At 40.2% G+C, this 22172-nt stretch overlaps 1 protein-coding gene across 1 annotated transcript in view; it reads right to left on the reverse strand.

Moving 5' to 3' along the window:
• Positions 1–643: 643 nt before the first annotated feature.
• UMAD1 (UBAP1-MVB12-associated (UMA) domain containing 1) overlaps positions 644–22172 on the reverse strand; it is a 135188-nt gene continuing 113659 nt past the window's right edge. Inside the window, exon 4 of the mRNA XM_073333866.1 lies at positions 644–5509. Within this exon, the coding sequence (XP_073189967.1) occupies positions 5252–5509 (258 nt within the window). The 3' untranslated portion in view covers positions 644–5251. The remainder of the gene's footprint in view (positions 5510–22172) is intronic.

Consider the following 22172-nt stretch of genomic DNA (forward strand, 5'->3'; position numbering starts at 1 on the left):
AGAAGTTTCAGACACTCCTACTGAAGGATTTAAGAATTAGTGAAGCTCTAAAGGAGAGAAAAATTCAGAGCAAATCAGTTGTTTTTGGTAGAGTAAATCTGGATAAGGGACTATACTACTGAAGGCACTGCCCTTTGCAGAGTTCTTCTATCAAAAGTTGTGTCCACAGAGGCCATCATCTATTTGGTAGTGCTTTGGATCTCACTGCTTCTTCAGTAGGACTGTCAGACATGAAAGTGTAGAAGAATGAAAATGCTGTTTTGCCTTTAGCCTCACATAAGTGTGAGCAGAAGAGCAGCCTTACAAATACCGACAAAGATTTCATGAGATCTCTGTGCCCCATAAATAGCCAGTGACCTGGCTGAATGAACTGTAATTCCTGGAGGACCAGATTTGCCTCTGACCTTGTCTGCTTCTGAAACACACATCTTCATTTTGAATATCAATAATTTAGAAACATCATCCCTATAACTGACTGGCAGTACAAAGGGAATCTGAACAGATAATTTGCCCCCCTTCTGATACGCATATTTGCTTCCCCATAAAGTTCACATCTTTCTTCTTTACTTTGTTTTAGATTCAGACAAAAGAAAGGCAAAACAATAACGTGGGGTCTGTGCAAATGGATCTTTTGGAGGAATGAAGGCTGGGATGGGTCTCAGTCCTGAAGGAGACCTTGTCACTGTGAAAGATGCTGAGTTGTGGCTCACTGACAAGGTCCTCAATTCTGAAATTCTTCAGAGGTGATTCAAAGGAAGGGGATAGTTACCAGACTTAATCACCAGGTAAGGAACATGTAAGATTAATGGTGGAAATATTGGAGAAATAAGGAAGAAGACAAACTCTGCCACTTCAAGGCATCTTTTTGTATATTAACAAGAGTAAATCAGACCCTGTCTGCCTAATTCTAGTATACTATTCAAAGTTGCCACATGTACCTTCAGAATGTTTAGCCTAAGGACCTAGGATAGATACAGGACTGGAGAGGCATTGAACATGCTTTGCTTTTTGTAGTCCTTTGCTTATCCCTGTTAAGCCTTTGTCCCTGCTAAAGCATGCTAGAAGAACCTTCCTTTGAAATGGTTTATAAAGAGGGAAGTTCCTCTTTAATAGTTTGGTCAATATCTCAAGAACTTAAAGTTATACTTTTAATTTTGCTACCTTGCTAATGTAATAATACAATATCTGGCAATGCTCAGGTGCAGGACGGGGCAGGAACTTTCCCCCACTCCTGCCAAAAAAACCCTAGGAATTTGGAATTGCTTTGTTGCTGTTGAATGGGTGGAAAAATCTGTGGCTTTCTATGAAGGAAAGGACTTATACCCCCATAGTTTCAGGTCTGATTCTTCCCCCTACTAGGTGTAAAGAGAAGAAAAAGCCCAAAGCATGATGATCAGATGTTTAATTCACAAAAAGTTGTTTCTCTGATATACATTCTAGTCTTTTGTGCAAACAGCACAGTCCTCCTGGATAAAAACCTTGTATCTCTTTTAAGAATTTACATTTTCTTCATCAATTTGCCTGGGATCCATGAAGTTAAAAAATAAATTCTATATAAATTGTATATGAGTTTGAAACACCAGTAATTGTGCTCTTGGATATGCTCGTTACCTTCTTCCTTTTATATTGGTTCCAGGACCAAAGCCTACACCTGTAGTCACACAAAGTGTAAACTTGGAAACTGCAGCACTGAGATGTCAAGCTTCAGATTGTACTTTCCAGGAAATAGGAGCAACTGTGTCTGTGGCTGTCTCCTTGGCAGATTTCTTGTACATCCTATTATCTAGTTCCATTTCTGGTTTTGCTTGTCGCTAAAGAGCTGTTTGTAGGGGCTGGTTCATGATCAGCCTGCTGTCGGGCTGTTCTGGATGCAATTATTCTTTGATTTACCACTGAACATGTGGACTTTGCTCTTTCTTCTGCATTTTAAAATTAGGCCTTTCCGAAGACTTAGTCATCTTTTTCAGACGAAATAAAAGGTGTTTTGTTAAGTTTGATTTAAACAAAATATTCATAAGGAAGCCATCACACATTATAGAGGACATCCCTTGCAAAATGAGGTTTTGTTAACCATAGATGACACTTAAAGCCTCTCCTGAAAAAACCAAAAGGGACTCTATTTTTTAATAAACAGTTTACCCAGACAAAGGCCTGTTACTGCACCTACTGAAGTGAATGGCAAAGCTTCCATTTTCTCCAATGAAACAGGATCAGACCCTAAATGTCTATAAACATTAGCTTTTGAGATGACAACTCAATTTTGTACTGTAACTGAAAAACTTCAAATCTATCAAAAAATTGTCTCAGATACATAATACACAGAAAACATCATTTTGAATTGTTCCAGAATTTTTTATACTGAACGTGTAACAGAGCAACTATGATACCTTATGACACTTAAAATATGTTAATATTAACCATCTCCGCTTAGAAATTATTAAAATGATTATTTTTGTATGCTGCTTTAAATTAAATTTCTTCATTTATGGCCAAATAAATATTCAAGCCACACTGTATAAACAGTTCGGTATTTGTTAAATTGATAAATCAGTGACAAATACAAATGTATTCCAATGTATATACATCCATCTACTAACCATTTAACACATATAGTCATTAAACACATACATAAATACATATCACTCTCTTCAGACTAAGGTTTGAATGGAAACAGCTATATTCTAAAGCCTTTAATTTTCTAATGATGTAATGTCGTCATCATGTTAGTAGTGGACAAGTGCTCAGGAGCTAATGCACATAAATTGAATTATTTCCTAATAGATTTTTTTGGGGGTGTGTTTTCCATCTCCCACTGGGAAAATTCACTTTGACTATCTGGATACCATTAGGATTCTGTATACACTCTTTATGCATCATGTCAAGCAAGAGAGTGATTTGAGCCCTTAGGCTTTTTAGAGAGAGGGTAATGATGAGGAATATTGCTAGCAGGTTTGTTGTATGTAAATTTTACCCTTCCAAAGAGATACTGTTATGGCTGTAGGTGAAATGTTTGACCTACTAACTGTATTTCATTTCGTGGTTGTGTACTTTCCTCTCCTGTGCTCATTTGCTCTTTTCCTATGCATATAGAGGCTTATTGGTCTGTGAGCATTTGAGAGCAGGATTCTAGTAAGGTATGTTTTAATTTAATAAAATATCTTATAGGCGAGTGGAAGAAGTGTATTTACAAGTCTACTAATGTGGAAAGAACCAGTTCTGTGGGTTTGTTGGACACTCATCTCTGTTTTGCAATTCTGCTCTTGGAATGGCTGAGCTGGGGACAAATATCAGTTATGGGATGAAAAACAATCTGAACAGGAATATGCCATTTTCAAAATAGGTAAAAGTTTAAAGGTTAAATGCAAAAGAAACATGAGAATTGAGTTTAGCACTTAAAACCAGAACTTAATTAACATCCCCACTAGCCAGGGAATTCAGCACAGAAATAGGTTCTAACCAACTTATTAAAAATCTGTTTTCCCTCTGTGCGAAATCTTAGCACTTCTTGGATCACAAAAGGTAACCTCGGAATACAGTGTCCTCAATGCCAGATGTGCTACTGCACTTTATGGGCACAAACACGGAAAATATAGTATCAACTAGATTATGAATAATGTCCCTTATGTGAAACTCCATTTTTTTTTTAAAGGGTCATATTCCATATATTTATTAGTGACACTGAAAATTCTCTTGGTTATCTAAACTTATTCAGTATCATCCCTGTTGTTGGGAGAATCCTGACAGTAATATATATATATAAGCATTAGATAATAATGGCATTCTCTTATATGTTTAAAAAGAGACCCCCCCCATGTTAACATATTATGTAATCACAGCTTTTATTTAAGTGCAATATGGATACTTTCCCTGAAAACAGGTAGCTCAAAGCATATTTATAAACTTAACAGATATAGACTGCAAACAAACTAATGAAATGTATAGGTTTTCCAGAAAAAAATCTGAGAAAACAGGATCATTTTAACAAATCAAAATGTAATTACAACATAGCTTCTCTATCATTTGTGGTATTTATTATCCCAAACATCTTAAAAGCACATACATTTGAAAATCTGTATGTATGTTTTTAAATATCCTATGTCACATATTTCTTATGAAAATACCCACTTACAGTTGGCACAGTATGTATACTTTTTACTGATAGTCAAAACAAATTTTATCTTGCATATGGCACAGAAAATTATTCACACACATCACAAAAGACTTCAGTGAGCAATTCATTGGGCAACAGCAATTTAGTTAGGTTTTAGCTATAATAAAATATGCATATAAAAGGCTTGAAATGAATGTTTAGGTATGGAACAATATAATGTTTTGTAGAGTTAAACACTGCCATCTGTATCTTTGGGCCACAATTAAAAAAACAAGGGTATGACCATTAAAAGTACATATCCTGAGATTTCTTTCTTTGGGGGCACATAAGGTTAAAAAGGAAAAACTGATCTAGGCATAAACCAGGAACACATGTGGCAATGAGAAAAAACAGCAAATGCAGGGCAGTTAGAGAAAAAACTCTTGAGAGAGAGAGAGAGAGAGAGAGAGAGAGAGAGACCGACCCCGAAGTGACATGGTAAGATGAACAGCAAGGTCTACTGGAAAAAGGAGAAGCTGACTAGCTTTGCATTTTGAGTGTGGTAAAATCTACTCAATCATACTAACAAAGTTAAACCTGTAAACTTTCTTCAGAAGTTTAAAAAGTGGCATTTGAGACTGGAGCATCGGTTGCCTATTATAATGCAAAATAGCATGATTTTATTTACAATCAGCGTACATTTCCATTCCTAGAAAAAGCAAAGATAGTCTAAGAAGAAATGTGCACAACAGGCTTTGCATTTGTGGCATCAGAGTAAAATATCAAATGCTGCATAAGTCCATGACATCAGAGGTAAGAATAATGAAATGTGTGCATTTACAGTCCACTTATTGACAGTCACCAATTAATGTATTAACAGATCGATCTCTTACACAGGATTAAGCAAAACTAATAGTTCTGCTTGATTATTTTAAGAACAAATTCAGCATTTCAGATTAGTTACTTACGTGTAATGTAAGACGATATGTTAAAATCTCATATTGTGTTTTATTCCTTAATTATTTTAGTTTTTATGCACGTGTTATATAGATGGCATACCACAAAAACATTTAAGCAGTTAAGTTACAAAACAAAATATTTGTGTAATTATCTTCAAGTTGTCAAGGTGCACATTCAAAGGGGCAGAAAGATAAAGACATATTACAAATCACAAAGCACTGAATTTTCAAGTGTAAAATCATACCAAAATCTTGATAAATTATCATTGATGTTGTAGGAGAGCAGCTGGTCTGGAAGGCCATTAGAGGTGTCCTGTACTGCTAGCACATGGGCTGCTAGGGTGAAGGGTACATCATTGAGGAGCTCTGACATGAAATGATTGTTTTCCAAATGTTGACTTGTCTCATTTCCCTCCTCAGCACCCACTACAGTCAAATGTGAACGTTTTTCTGTATTTGGCTAAAGAAAACAAAGGAACAATAATTTAGACAATACAGATTATGAAGTCTAAGCTTCACACTTGAAAACATTATGACCTATTTATAATATGCAGTAGTGGTGTTTGGTTGGAGTAGACTACAATTGAAATTCTTAATGCATAACATGACAATTCCTTGAGTCAAGCTTAGTTTAGCCAAGGCTGTAAGGATTTTTCTGAATGAATAATGGCAGTTTTTCTGGCCACATAATCCTACTATACAATTGTGAACACTGATTGACAAATATACCAGTGTATACTTCTAATTTGAAACTGAAATTGCCCAACTGGTTGGGTGTGCCTGTAATTACCACATAAAGTGATAGTGCACGTAACAAGAAAAAACACAGTTTTTGCACAATGTAACCATCGGAGATTATTGAACAAGCACTGCTAAAAAGAAAAATCTGGGCCGTTTACTTCAAAATCCTGCTATGCAAATTAAATAAATTATATAGTCCATTAGATAGGGTACTGGATTAGGGGAGATTTGAGTCCTGACTGCTGTGTGACATTGGATAAATCACAATCTCTATCCCAAAGGTTCTCAAACTGTGGTCCATGAGCTCCATTCAGGGGGTCCACGGATAGTTCCCTCTAAGGTGCGCACCTGGGAAGCCGCACATGAGAGAATGAAGGGCCACCCACCTAATTAGGGCAGCTGCGCTGGTGTGGCTCCACTAATTAGGTGCCTGGACCCTGGAGAAGAAGCACTTGTAAGGTGAGGTGGTGGCCTTGGGGGGAATAGGGGGTAGGTGAGAGGGGGGAAGTAGGGTGAGAAGAGGGGGTGGGTGGAATTTAGGACATGCGGGGTTGCGGCGGCCAGAGAAAGAGGTGACTTTTCACAGCTCCAGGGCTGGGGCTGCAGGGGAGAGACAGCCTTCATTCCCAGCCCCAGCTCTGGGGCTGCTGCGGCGGGGGAGAGAGGGGACATCCACTACATTAGACAGGTAAGACTACTGATATTAAAATATTAGTTGTGTGCTTTTATTTGTAAAACAAAAAAAGTTAATTATTATTAAGCTTTTTTTAATATAGCGCTTTTATCCAAAATACTTTGCAATAGTGAGCTAACAGTATAAACAACATTTGGAAAGATCATTAAGTGGTCCTCTGAGACCCTCAGCAATTTTCAAGTGGTCCGCAAAAAAAAAAAGTTTGAGAACCACTGCTCTATCCTATAGTTTTGCCATATTTAAAACAGACACTAAACCCTCCTTCCTTTGTAAAGCACTTGAGATCTATGGGTGAAAAATACTCTACAGGAGATAAATATTATATTGCTATTTATATCTTTCAAGCACTGCACACACATTTGTTAATAATTCACAGCATCTCTGCGAGGTAAGTGATTACTGTATCTCCATTCTATAAAAGAGCAAACATACATAGAGATGTTAAGTGACTTGTTCAAATCCAGTTAGTGAATAATGGCAGGGCATGGAACAGAACTCAGAAATTCCCGATTCCCAGCCTTGTGTTTACTCCTTTAAACCACTCTCATATACAAGTAAATGCAAATATAGAAAAACCCAAAGAATATTTTTATTACTAAGCTTCCTTAAATCTCTACTGTAAAATTCTACGATCAGCGTGAACATAAATTTTCAAAAAGTTGGACAAGTTTTTAGATGCATGACTCCCATTAACTTTAAAGGGACTCATAAAGCTAAGATAAGCAATGTTAGATTTCTGTGTCAACTGCACATAACTATAGTTCTTGTGAAGCTAAGGGTTGTGGCTGCTTGGCAGGGGATAGTTTGGGATTTTGGTTCCAGGGAAATCATAAGAGGCAGTTGAGTCTTTTGGCATGGGGAAGCGGAGGGGTAGCATTTTCCCCTTGTGGGCAGGACTGGAGATGTCTTGAAAGCAATCTGATAGCAAATAGATGCCTCTCATCTAGTAATGATGGATAAAGAAACACTAGATAACTGTCTACTAAAATGATCTGCAGTGAAAGAGTTAACATTAACATTTACAATTCATTAGGTTTTAGAGTCATCACACTTCTGAGATTAATAAGGAAATGCTGACCTCTCAGAACTACTGTTTCAGAATAAGGAAGGTAGTACTCCATCATTTACATTTGGAAGGCTTTCTTTCCAATGATAAAGGCTAGAAATTTAAAGCTTAGGATCTACTGCACAAAATCCACAATCACAGAATTCATATGACCACTCACCTTGGGTTTGGAAATTTTACAAGATATCTAATATCCAGGTGAACAAACTTAGTAGCCAGAATAGATACAAAAGATGGTGTTCCACTGTCCATAGGCAATGCCCAGGTGAAAAGAGAACCTCCCACCCAGCTGCTGGGATTCACTCTAGGTGGCTACCTTTGAACTCAGGTTGTGGTCTCCCTCTTTCATACCAGCCTCTGGTGTCAAAGCTGAAGGCCCTATCTCCTTGAAAAGAAGGAATATTCTCTCTCTTCATATACATTCTAGAGCCTCCTGTCAACAGAATCTGTGTATGGTTGGGTTTCTCCTAGTCTCCCAGTCTAACAGCCAGCCCGTTGCAATATGGGTTTTGTGTGTGTCTGCTACTCAACTCTTCCCTCTGCTTTCTAGATCAGTGGTTCTCAAAACTTTTGTACTGGTGACTCTTTTCACACAGCAAGCCTCTGAGTGTGACCCCCCCCCCCGCAATAAGTTAAAAACACTTTTTTATATATTTAACACCGTTATAAATGCTGGAGTCAAAGCACGATTTGGGGTGGAGACTGACAGCTCGCAACCCCCCACGTAATAACCTCACAACCTCTTGAGGGGTCCCAATCCCCAGTTTGAGAACCCATGTTCTAGATGCTACAATGGATGTGCTTCTTTTATTCTTCATCCCATCCCCAGCCTCCCTTTCTGAGTTCTGCATTCTTGTGAGTAGCTCCAGTACTTGCTTGCGCAGTTGCTTATAGTTTTGAAAAGGATTAGCAGAATGAAACAGACAGGGTCCTGGTCAGTTTCTTTACTTTTGCCTCAGGGATCTAAGTGACAGCAGTGAAAATGCATAAAAAAAGAGTAACAATTTCAACTCTGCTGAAGGTTTCCAAAGCTGCAAGGAACAGCTGAGACAATGGAGCTGTATATCTGCAAGCTCAGGAAGACATTCTTGCACTGGTTTATACTCCATTCAAGTTTGGATGGTTATCTTTGCAATTATCAAGGCCAGCAACATTTTTTTTTATAAAAGGAAACTTAGATTATACGGCAGTTCATCTCACAGGGAAAACTTCCTACTTGCTGAGAGCAAACAGGAAAGTGGATTTCCAAGCTCTGTATGATAAAAGAATTCAAACTGAAATAAAACTATCCTGCCTATATAGACACTTTCTTTTCTGAGAACTTTGATTATCAGAAGGAAGCAGACTAGTTTAACAATTCAGTTTAATTTAGAAAAGGAGCAATAAAAGACCAGGTATCTGTACCTTTAATTTCTAACATCTAAATAAAAAGGCATGTTTATCTTTAAACTGTACCCTGCACAAGCATCACAGTCACTTTATCTCTCCAGATAACTATCCTATTTGAGCTTTTTTAGAGGTGCTGGTATCTGCTTGCACTACATTAGCCTCATGCTGGCAAGCACAGATCTGAGTCAGAGCACAGTAAATGAAGGTTAGGAAAAGGTGGTATTGTAAGAGTTTGGTTATAGGGGGTCTTCAGATAACATTTTTTTCTCACCTTTCTAAGGAAAAATGAGCCCCCCATTTGCTGTCCTGATCCTATGGCCTACATGATAATTAGAAATCACTAGACTCTTACGTTTGTTTGGAAGACTATACTGTTAAGAACACCTGTTTACATCCTAATTGGCCCACAAAGTGGATGAATTCAATTTACAATGCAAATTAGAACATTATGTGCTGAAATTAGTTTAAAATAAGATGAAAATATACAGGCATGTGGTACACAGAAAGACAATTAGATATCCCCTCTTCCATGTAATAAATTTCATGCCTGTGAAAGGTGCAAATTGGTAGCACTGGAAATGTTAGTGCAAGATTTAAAAAAAATAAAAAAACTGCCAATTTACTTCAACCAGTGGTTGGATTAGGAGGAAAATAAATTGGCAGTATTTTACTCTTAAACCCCATTTCCACCATACTCCCAATCCCCACAATTTTCATTCACCGAATCCACCTTGTCAGGTATTTCCATATTACATAGATATCTATGCTATTTAACTTAACAAGGGGTTGGGTGTAACTCAGGGAGAATAGGGGTTTAAAAAGCCAGCTCATAAGCAACCCAAGGAGTTAGCAAAACAGGGGAGTTTTGCAGGCAAGTTTAGAGAGGGAGTGTGAGAGACAGATACACCTAATAAACATTCTTTAAGCTTAGGCCAATAATGGTTCCCCTGCCAAAAAACAACAAAACACACACGGAGCAAATATATACAACAAAAACCACTGCAAGAGTATAAATAATGCAGGAAGAAGTCGAGCAGCAGAATGGCAGCTATCCAGTTTATTACACTGAATGCAGCATGTATGTGGTCAGGTAGCATATAAGTGCATTCAGTGCAAGCAGCTCATGGCCCTCAGAGACACTGTATGGGCCCTTCAGACCAGAGAGGCTGAACTAGAGCAGCTAAGGGAGACAGAAATGTACACAAACAAACTTTCTGGGACACAGCAGAGTGGTCCCACCCCCAATCTGACAGCCTCTGTGCTGCTGGGGAGGATGAAAGTCTCAGGGAAGGAGATTGTCAAACTGGAGCAGAGGAAAACAATCCCATAGTTGGGACCCTCCTTCCAGATGATGTCATGGTATCCTCTCACACTAAGGCTACCTCTCTGGGGGGACTGGACCCTTGTTATTAGGAAGAGACAGGTAAAAGTAATGGGGGATTTATTACAGAAATACAGATAGTTGGGTTTGTGATGACTGGGAGAACCGCGTAATGAATTACCAAATGGGTGCAAAGGTTGCGGACCTCTCAAGACATCTAGACACTTATGTACAGGTTGAGGAAGAGCCAGTTGCCAGTGACATACAGAAAGATAGGAGAGAGGTCCTGAAGGCCAAATTTAGGCTGCTAGGTAAGAGACTATACACTAGGACCTCCATGATATTCTCTGAAATGCTTTCAGTTCCACATGCAAGGCCATTTTCACAGGCAGAACTGCAGAGTGTCAACGCACAGATGAGACAAACGTGTTCAGATGAGGAATTTAGGTTTATTCAACACATTCATAATGACCTGGAAAAAGCTGAGGGGCAAAGTTTGCACAGAATAAAAAATTACTCAAAATAGTTAAGTCCAAAGCAGACTTCAAAGAGTTACAAAAAGATCTCACAAAACTGGGTAACTGGGCAACAAAATAGCAGACGAACTTCAATACTGATAAATGGAAAGTAATGCACATTGGAAAACATAATCCCAACTACACATACAAAATGATGGTGTCTAAATTAGTTGTTACTACACAAGAAAGAAATCTTGGAGTTATTGTGAATAGTTCTCTGAAAACATCCACTCAATGTGCAGCAACAGTCAAAAAAGCTTACACAATGTTAGGAACCATTAGGAAAGGGACAAATAATAAGACAGAAAATATCATAATGCACTGTTTTCAGAGTAGCAGCCGTGTTAGTCTGTATACGCAAAAAGGAAAGAAGAACTCCTTTTCATAAAGCACTGTGTAAATCCATAGCATCACGAGGTTCCACGTTTAGGGAGTCTCACTGATTCTATGCCATATTTGCTCATTTTAAACATAAAAAAGATGTTTTCCTTTTACCTACCAGTCCTGTACACTCGAGCTGGAATCAGAGCTAAACTGGGTCCTTTCCCTGTAATGCATAATTGCCAATATGAAGATTCAGGAGGTTTGAAGAAACATTTCATTTGTAAACTCAGCAAATCTGTTATGGAATCAATAAGATAAAATAAAAATGGAACCTTCCCATGTTACTGTGTTTAGTCACTGTAGATTAGAACCACGATTTAAATTATTCTGAATTAAAATGCAAAAAGGTTAGCCATATACAGGTAAGAGAGGCAATGCAAGGAGGAGTGTGAAAGAGTGATGTCATAAAAGGGAAGAGATGCAACACAAAGTACGAGTGTGTGCTGGGAGAAAAGGTGCAGCAAGTGGCAACATAAAGGGAGTTGGAAGAGAATGACCAACACAGAGAAGTCTTCAATATTCCACCAAACAAATTCTATTGCACCTCAACTAACATCTGTTTCACAGATGTTTGAACTGAATAACCTTTGGAGTTAGAATAAATCCTCTACTTGGCATTGACATCTGAACACCAGAGTGTACAATGAGGGAATAGGCATATGATCAAACAAACATTCTTCAAGTAAGAGGAATTGTGGCTTAGTTGGGTCAAGAGATTTGGGTTCTGTTTCTAGTTCCGCCACTGATTTGGCCCTCCCCAATTTAGATAAATATTAAATATGAAAGAAGGTGTGATCAGTTTGTTGGTCAAAATGAGAGGCCTGAAATGTTAGATACCTAAGACACATAGTGGTTAATTTGATTTCTATTTCATTTTCAATTATTTAGGCAATTAAAAAAAATAGAGGCTTGAGACTATTTAGTACCCAGAAATATGCCAGTTTTATATAATGAGTAGCCACCATGTTCTGATAGATCTAACTGGCTGACTCCCGAACAATTTGGGTTCATGTTGTTGTTTAGTATAAGAACAGCCCATCAAGCAATATTAGATCTTTTTGAAATGTAAGTATATTCAGCATTATCTGATCTCTATTTGGTTATATGGATCAAAATTTTGAGAATTTGAGCTGCATGAGGCCAAAAGAAAGGCAGACGATATCGTAAGATTATTTGATAGGTACTGATAGATACTGTTTTAGGATTCATGCCATCATGTCTGGGATTTACACCAAAAACATTATTAAAAATGGCAACATAAATCCATAATATAACAGATACAAAAGTCTCAGTCCTTGCTGCAACTTAGAGGGAGAGACAAAACCATAAGGCAACCCCCCGTGAGGAATGCTAACAATTAAAATTAAGGGCATAAAAAGAAAAAATAAATCCATTCCAAATTAAATTTAAAGATCAGCAGCGGCAGATTCACATGGCTATGCTAGATCCATGGTGGTGCACAGAATGGATCTCCATCTTGCACAATCCCTTGCAAGTCCTCCTTCTGCAAGAATCAGAATAGGAGGATTTAGATTTCTTAAATCCCTCAAAAAATGCATTTGCAAATTTGGTTTACCTCATGCTCTACTTCTTTCCATCTCAACTCTATAAACCTTCTATAAAAGTGTATCTTCTTCTGCATGTTGGACTTGACCTCACCATTGCAGTTGTCTTGTTCTCAACTGATGCAAGACTACAACTTGCCAGGATCATCTAAGTATCACCTTGTTGATGACAAAGTCAAACCAACTAATGTTAAGAATACACCGCAACTTCTGACACCAAAAACTGTTCAGTTTCCTCTCCTCTGCTGTTTTTAGCAGCCACATTTCTGTTCCATATAACAGAGTTGTCATCACTACGACTTTGAACACTCGTATCTTAGTTGTCACACAGACATGCTGCCACCTGAACAAAGGCCTTTGAAGACGCTGAAACAACACCGACACAAGACTGATCCGACATGTTACTTCTTTGAATCTCCAGCTGTCAACCAACTACTCCTCAGACAGATAAAACTATTTACCCATTCAATATCATTGCTATCTACAGGCAGAGTTTGCAGGTCATTTGTTTCTATTTTATAGGAGGCACGCATAGCGTTTTTTCTATCACCTTTGATCTTAAGTGCCATAGGTTCTGCAGTTTTTTGCAGCTCTTCCAGCATTAGGTGAGGTGGGTCAGTAGTCTCTCCAAGACAGACAATATCATCTGAATACTCAAGATTCTCTAAAGATGAATATTTAAATGTCACACCTCCTACTTTGGCCTCAGTCAGCTTTGTCATCAGAGAGTTTATTAGAACATTAAATAATGTAGGTCAGAGAAAACATCTCTGGCATATTCCCGATTCTACTGAAAACCAGTCTGTAATACAACTGTTGAACCTCTCTGGCACAGTCAGGGAGTTAATAGGTGAGCCTGCACTCTGATCACTCTGACACCAATTAGTTTCCCCAGAGAAAGCTGACTGGGGTAATGAAAGGTAATTAGCTAATCAGGCTGGTGGGCTTGGTGAGCTAATGAGCCAATTAGCCACTCACCTCAAGACTGATGAAAAGACACAGGAAGGAAGTGCCAAGGGGAAAAGTAACAGGGCTAGCTGAGCCCAGTCTCACAGAGGCTTCAGGGAAGAAAAGACCTCTGCTCCTCTCAGGTCCAGAGAAGAAGGCCTAAAGCACACTTGACTGTAAAATAGTACTGTTGCACAGGACTGTGAACGTGTCGATGGAGGGAACTAAAATAAATAGCATGGTGGATACACTACCAATAGAATCAGAGACCGTTTCTGTGATGTGCAGGCAGGTGCTACACCTGCACGCACCTAAATGTACCATGGAACATTTCCTCCACTAGGCACATTAAGTTCTCAGGCTCCCCATACTAGGGGTAGCAGTATCCACAGTGCTGATTGATGCACTGAGTAAAAAGCGGCCATAAAATCCATAAATGCGATGTTACCTTCCTCCTTTTGCTGCTCTAATCATTTTTCAATAACATTCTGTAAGTGATCAGTGCAGAAACCACACTGGTTAGCTCTCAACCCAAAAACGAGACAGTGTTTCACTTGGTTCAGTAGTATAAACATGAACACCTTCCTTGGGACAGATAGCAGCATCATTCACCTATAATTTGAGCATGATGAATGGTCTCCTTAAAAAAAAAAAAAAAGGATGATGCATCCCTTTTTCCAATCTTCTGGAATGTGACTGGTTTCTCAAACTTAAGACAACGCTCTGAAGATAGTGAATGAAATCTGGATTTCCAATCTAACAATTCTGATGCAATACTGTCAAGACCAGGTGCTTTATCCTTTCATAACTGTTTAGAGGAAAGAATGTTTGTGGTCAATGTCACTGGCCTGTTTTCAGAGGTGTTTGCGGGAGGATGTGTGTTGTGTTTTTTCATGTCAGGAGTTTAGGAGGGAAAACTATGACAGCTACAGAGGCAGCAGTGGTAGTGACCCGAAGAATGGAAGAGACACTGAAGATGACTGGATTGTGGAAGCTATGGGATGTACATTATTCTAGAGCGGGTACCTGACAAGTGCTTTTCATCCGAATGAGGTGCCACCTGCTAGAACTGATGGAAGAGAAAATCTGAGGTATGGAGATGCAGCTAGAAATTATAGCTGAATTTAGAAGAAGATTTGAGCAGATGGAAGAAAGGAAAGAGGCAACTGAAGGGAAAACCCAAGATTTGCAGATGCATGCTGGATAAGAAAACTGTGAGGGTAAGACTGCTGGATGAAGAAAATGGTCCATGGAAGCATGTGTCTATAAGAACAAGGCAGAGGAAAAGACCCGCTAGTGAAGGAGAAATAGAGCTGAGGAAGAAATTTGCTGAGTTGCAAAATGAAGGAGAGAGGCAGGCAGTAAGAAAAGATGGGAAGGAAAGGAAGAAGAGAAAAGCAGTGAGTCCTACAAGAAGAGGGAAGAAACAATGGAGATAGGTAGAGTTTAGAAATCCACGAAGATAGAGGATGACTCACAGAAGATTCTAAGTGAGAACAGAAGACAAGAAGACATGCAGCCAGAAAGAACAGGCCCGAGAATTGCATGAACACGAGGAAGAGATAGGTCTACGTAATTGGGAACTCCCTACTTAGAAGAACAGACAAGCTTGTCACCTGATTTGGAGGATAGAAGTGTGTATTTTCTTTCAGGAGCTAAGATATGCAATGTGGAGCTGATGCTGAAGAGGATCCTAAGGGGAGCAGGAAAGAATCACTGACTGTTAGTCTCTAAGGTGCCACAAGTACTCCTTTTCTGATTGTCCTTCGTGTTTCATGCAGAAACAAATGATCCTGCTAGATTCTTGCTGGGAAGCAAGAAGGAAGACTACACCAGGCTGGGGAAGATGCCTAAAGAAATGGAGGCTCAGGTGATCTTCAACGGGATTCTCCCTGTCCCTAGAGGAGAGTGAAGATGAGATAAGACTATAATGATCAATTGGTGGCTCTGGCAATGGTGCTATAAGAAGGGCTTTGGGATGTTTGACCACTGGGAGGCATTCACGGACAGAGGACTGGTGGTGGTGGAGCAGCATTGTATACTAATGACAAGGTAGTCAAAAAATAAGAAGTAGTGAAATGGATAAAATGGAATCTGTTGGGGGGAGAATGGTAACAGAGGCTCCACTGAGATAGTGCTTGGGGTCTGCTACAGAACCCCAGGATCCTATTTGGATATGGTTACAGACCTCTTTAATATTTTTTAATTAAATAAATACTACTAGCAGGAAATTGTGTGATTATGGGAGACTTTAACTTCCCAGATATATATTGGAGGATAAATGCTACTAATAATGGTAGGGGGTCCAGATATCCCTGGATCTGATATTCAATAGATTTCTTGATCAAGTAGTCACCAGACTGACAAGAGCTGATACCCAAGACTTACCTAAATCAGAAATGGCAAGTAGGGAGAACCTCATAGAAGTATTGGTTGCAGAGGACAACTTTGGTTTGATGATCATGAGTTAACCTCAGTTTTAACTAAATGGAAGGATAAACAAAATAAGTTTGCAACTAGGGACCTTGATTTCAAATAGGGAAACTTAAAAAAATTAAGGGAATTAGTTAGAGAAGCGGACTGGATTGAAGAACGCAAGAATCTGAATGTGGGAGAGGCTTGGTATTATTTTAAGCAAAGTTGCAGAAATTATCTGGAGCCCACACCACAAACAAGGGAGGGGAAAAAACACGTAGAGAAGGATTGAAAACCAAACTGGATGAACAAAAATCTCAAAGAGGTTATTAAGAGAAAGCAGAGAGCTAACAAGGAACGGAAGATGGGATGGATCAATAAGGAAAGAGACCTATTCAATGTCAGAAAGCGTAAGGATAAAATGAGAACTGCCTAAAGCCAAGCAGAGTTGGACCTTGCAAAGGAAATTAAAACCAACAGTAAATGGCTCTGTAGCCATATAAATACAAAGAAAACAAGGAAAGAAGAAGTGGGATCCCTAAGTACCGAGGGTAGGATGGAAATTAAAGATAAGCTGGGTATGGCCCAACATCTGTACAACTACTTTGCCTCAGTTTTTAATAAGGAATTTGGGTGCAGTGGCAGGGTGGCTAATGGGAACAAGGATATGGAAGTAGAAATTACCACATCTGAGGCGGAAGCCAAACTCGTATACATCTTAAAGGGAACAACCTGGGGGCTTCCGATAATCTCCAAGAATATTAAGGGAACTTTCACATGAAATTGCAAACCAAATAGCAAGGACTTTTAATGAGTCTGTAATCTTGGGGGTTGTACCCTATTCCTGGAGAATTGCAAATATAGTACTGTAATAAAAATAAAGGGAAGGGTAACCACCTTTCTGCATACAGTGCTATAAAATCCCTCCTGGCCACAGACAAAACCCTTTCACCTGTAAAGGGTTAAGAAGCTAAGATAACCTCGCTGGCACCTGACCAAAATGACCAATGAGGAGACAAGATACTTTCGAAGCTGGGCGGGGGGAGGGGGATTCTTTTGCCTTTTCTTTAATTAAAATTATTCTTTTAAGAACCTGATTGATTTTTCATTGTTCTTAAGATCCGAGGGTTTGGGTCTGCGTTCACCTGTACAAATTGGTGAGGATTTTTATCAAGCCTTCTCCAGGAAAGTGGGTGTAGGGCTTGGGGGAATATTTTGGGGGAAGACGTCTCCAATGGGCTCTTTCCCTGTTCTTTGTTTAACATGTTTGGTGGTGGCAGCATAGGGTTCAAGGACAAGGCAAAGTTTGTACCTTGGGGAAGTTTTTAACCTAAGCTAGTAAGAATAAGCTTAGGGGGTCTTTCATGCAGGTCCCCACATCTATACTCTACAGTTCAGAGTGGGGAAGGAACCTTGACAAGTACCAATATTTAAGAAAGAAAAAAAAGTGATCCAGGAAACTACAGGCCTGGTACTTTGACCTCAATTATATGCAAGGTCTTAGAACAAATTTTGAAAGAGAATAATTAAAGACAAGGGTAAATGCTAATTGGGATAAAATACAATATAGTTTTAAAAAATGTAGCTCATGCCAGACCAACCCAATCTCTTTCTTTGAGAAGATAGCAGATTTTCTTGAGAAAGGAAATGCACTAGATCTATTCTATCTAGATTTCAGTAAAGTATTTGATACAGTTCTATATAAGAAGTTACTAGCTGAACTGGAAAAGGTAGGAATTAATGCATGAATTGAAAGGTGGGTAAGGAACTGGTTAAAGGGGAGATTTCAAAAAGTCATACTGAAAGGTGAACTCTCAGGGTGGAGGCAGGTTACCAGTGGAGTTCAAGGATCAGTATTGGGACCAATCTTATTTAACATTTTTATTAATAATTTTGGCACAAAAAGTGCTTAACAAAATGTGTTGATGATACAAAGCTGGAAGATATTGCCAATAAGGAGGACCAGAATATAATACAAGAAAATGCGGACAACCTTGAAATCCGGAGTAATAGAAATGGGAAGGAATTTAATAAAGCAAAGTGCAAAGGTTATGCATTTAAGGATTAACAACAAGAATTTTTGCTGTAAGCTGGGGATGTACCAGTTGGAAACAAACGAGGAGGAGAAAGACAGAGTTGTACTGATCGACCACGGGATGACTATAAGCTGCTAAATGTGATGCGACTGTGAAAAAGGCTAATGCAATCCTAGGATGCATTAGGGGAGGTGTTTCCAGTAAAGAAAGTTAACAGAGGGTTACTCACCTGGTGCAGTAACTGAGGTTCTTCGAGATGGTTGTCCCTGTGGGTGCTCCACTTTCGGTGTTCATGCGCCCTGGCACTTGTAATCAGAGATTTGTAGTAGTAGTAGTGCCCGGTTAGGTCGTGCATGCGCTGCCCCCATCTCGCACTGCCTGAGGCGATTACATAGCACCACGTGGCCAACCACCTCTTGGTTCCTTCTCTATCGCAAAGCTCCCAGCAGAAACTCCAAAGTAGGGGGAGGAGGGAGGGTAGTGGAGCACCTACCGAGACAACCATCTTGAGGAACCTCAGTAACTGCACCTGGTGACAAGTTTCAGAGTAGCAGCCATGTTAGTCTGTGTTCGCAAAAAGAAAAGAAGTACTTGTGGCACCTTAGAGACTAACAAATTTATTTGAGCATGAGTTTTCGTGAGCTACAGCTCACTTCATCGGATGCATACCGATGAAGTGAGCTGTAGCTCACGAAAGCTTATGCTCAAATAAATGTGTTAGTCTCTAAGGTGCCACAAGTACTCCTTTTCTTTTTGCACCAGGTGAGTAACCCTCTCTTCTTCTTTGAGGAGTGTCCCTGTGGGTGCTCCACTTTAGGTGACTGTATAGCAGTGTCCTCAGTGGAAGGAGGGATCTTTGGAATTGTATTTGTGGCTGATGATAGGATGGTAAATCCAAATATAGCATCTGAGGATTAATGTTGTTCCAATGCATAATGCTGTGTGAATGTGTGGGCTGACGCTCAGATTGCTGCTTTGCAGATGTCCATAATGTGGACGTTGTTGAGGAATGCTAACGAGGCTGGTAGGGCTTCAGTGGAGTGTGCATGTAACTTCATGGGCGTTGCAGTTCTTGGTGGTGGTAGTAGAAGTGGATGCATCTGGAGATCCATTTTGACAGCCCCTAGAGACGCTTCACCTTATCAGTGTTCTGTGATGGAGATGAATAATTTCGGTGACTTTTGAAAGGCCTTTTGTGGAGTACTGCTTCTCGTTTATTCCCACGGGGCTCTGGGAAGAATGACAGGAGATGGGTGAGTTGGTTCAGGTGGAATGATGATGGAATCTTTGGTCAGAACTTGGGATGTGGTTTCAAGGTAACTTTATTTTTGAAAAATGGCACGCATGGTGGATGTACTATGACGGCAGCTAGCTCCCCCACCCATCAGGCAGATGTGATGGTGAGAAGAAAGGCTACCTTCATTGAAAGGTAGAGTAATGAGCATGTCACCAATGGTTCAAACAGTGGTCTGATAAGGCTACACTGGTGTAGGGGTTGTATTTCTGGGTATATGTTACAAAGGCCCTTAAGAAAACGTGTGGCGATTGGTGAGCAAAAATGGATAACTCACCCACCTTATGATGGAACATTGTGACGGCTGCAAGGTATACTCTAATGGAGCTTGTGGAGAAGCCCGATTTCTTGAGTTCTAATACATAGTCCAGTATGCCAGGTAGGGGAGATGAGACAGCTGTGGTTTGTTTATTTTGGCAGCATGAGCAAATCGTCTTCATTTTTGTAAGTAAGTTTGTCGTGCAGTTGGTCTTCGACTAATTAACAGACTGTCTTCTACTTCCTGTAAGCAGGTCATTTCAGCTTCTTGGGGCCTGTCAAGGTTCCTCCCCCACTCTGAACTCTAGGGTACAGATGTGGGGACCTGCATGAAAACCTCCTAAGCTTACCTTTTACCAGCTTAGGTTAAAACTTCCCCAAGGTACAAATTAATTTTATCCTTTGTCCTTGGAATAACCACTGCCACCACCAAACTCTAACTGGGTTTACTGGGAAACGTAGTTTGGACACGTCTTTCCCCCCAAAATCCTCCCAACCCTTGCAACCCACTTCCTGGGAAAGGTTTGGTAAAAATCCTCACCAATTTGCATAGGTGACCACAGACCCAAACCCTTGGATCTGAGAACAATGAAAAAGCATTCAGTTTTCTTACAAGAAGACTTTTAATAGAAATAGAAGTAGATAGAAGTAAAGGAATCACCCCTGTAAAATCAGGATGGTAGATACCTTACAGGGTAATTAGATTCACAACATAGAGAATCCCTCTAGGCAAAACCTTAAGTTACAAAAAAGACACACAGACAGAAATAGTCATTCTATTCAGCACAATTCTTTTCTCAGCCATTTAAAGAAATCATAATCTAACACATACCTAGCTAGATTACTTACTAAAAGTTCTAAGACTCCATTCCTGTTCTATTCCCGGCAAAGCAGCATACCAACAGACACAGACCCTTTGTTTCTCTCCCTCCTCCCAGCTTTTGAAAGTATCTTGTCTTCTCATTGGTCATTTTGGTCAGGTGCCAGCGAGGTTACCTTTAGCTTCTTAACCCTTTAGAGGTGAGAGGATTTTTCCTCTGGCCAGGAGGGATTTTAAAGGGGTTTACCCTTCCCTTTACATTTATGACAGGGCCATGGAGAAGCCATGCTTTGAGATGAAGTCTTGTGAGGTTGGGATGCTGAACCTGATCCGCATCTTGTGAGAGGAGATGAGGCAGAAAAGGGAGAGTGCATGGTGGACACACAGACATATTTAGAAGGTAAGGAAACCATGGTTGCTGGGGCCACGTGGGGGTAATTAGGATGACTGGAATTGTCCATTTTGATTTTGTATATCACTTGTGATAGAAGAGGGGTCAGGGGAAGGCATAGAGCAAAGGTGCATCCCATCTGATGAGAAAGGCACTGCCCAACGATTGTGGACCCAATCCTGCTCTGGAATAGAACTGAGGACATTTGGAGTTTTGTGCCACCACAAAGGTGTTTATGACTGGAAACCCGCACTGATGGAATATATTCCTTGGTACTCAAGGGTCCATTTCCCACTTGTGGTCCTGGGAAAATTTTCTGCTTAATGCAGCTGCAGCAGTGTTCTCGCATCCTAGTAAATATGTGGCTGAGGTGTCGATGTTGTGACTGATGCACCAGGTCCAAAGTAGCATGATCTCTGTGCACAGGGAGTGTGAGTGTGACCCCACCCCTTGTTGGTTTAGATAGAACATGCAGGTGACGTTGTCTGTGAGGATCTTTATGGTTTTTGCTTAATCATTGGTAGAAAAGGGGAGCATGCATTGCAAACTAATAGTTGCTCCAGTAGATTTATATGAAGGAGAGACTGCACCCAGGACCAACGGCTCTGGACAGTATGGGTGTTTAAGTATGTCCCCCAACCTAGTAGGGAAGCATCCGTAGTTATCATCATTGTTGGAGAGTTCTGTACAAAGGGAACCCCTGTGTCAAATATATGCGGTAGAGAGGAGAGGGTGGGGGATGAACCATGTTGCGTCAACCAGATTGAGAATCTCTTCCACTTGGCCAGGTAGGTAGCTCTGGTGGAGGGCTTTCAGGAAAGCTCCATCGGGTTCAGCCATTGAGCTTCATGCTGTGAGCTGTAGCGACTCGAGGTCCAGGTGCTGGAGATGCCCCTGATCCTGGGTCAGTAAGTCCAGGAACAGCGGCAAGGTGGCTGGGGCTTCCGTGGGCATTTCCAGGAGCAATGTGTACCAGTGCTGGCAAGGTCAGGCTGAAGCTATCTATATCACCGAGGCTTGTTCCCTTTGTATTTGGAACAGTACTTGTCAATGAGCGGAATGGACGGAAACATGTATAGGAAATGGCCTCCCCATGGGAGGAGGAACGCATCTGCGATGGAGCCTGGGCTGTGATTCAGGAAGGAACAAAACTGCTGACACTTCTTGTTGCATCGTGTGGCGAACAGGTCTGTCTGGGGAAAGCCCCACAGGTGGAAGTTTGAGTTCACGATGCCCTGGCATAAGGACCGCTCATTGCCGTGGAATGACCTGCTGAGATAGTT

The sequence above is a fragment of the Lepidochelys kempii genome, chromosome 2 (genome assembly GCF_965140265.1).
Source record: "Lepidochelys kempii isolate rLepKem1 chromosome 2, rLepKem1.hap2, whole genome shotgun sequence".
NCBI lineage: Eukaryota > Metazoa > Chordata > Testudines > Cheloniidae > Lepidochelys > Lepidochelys kempii.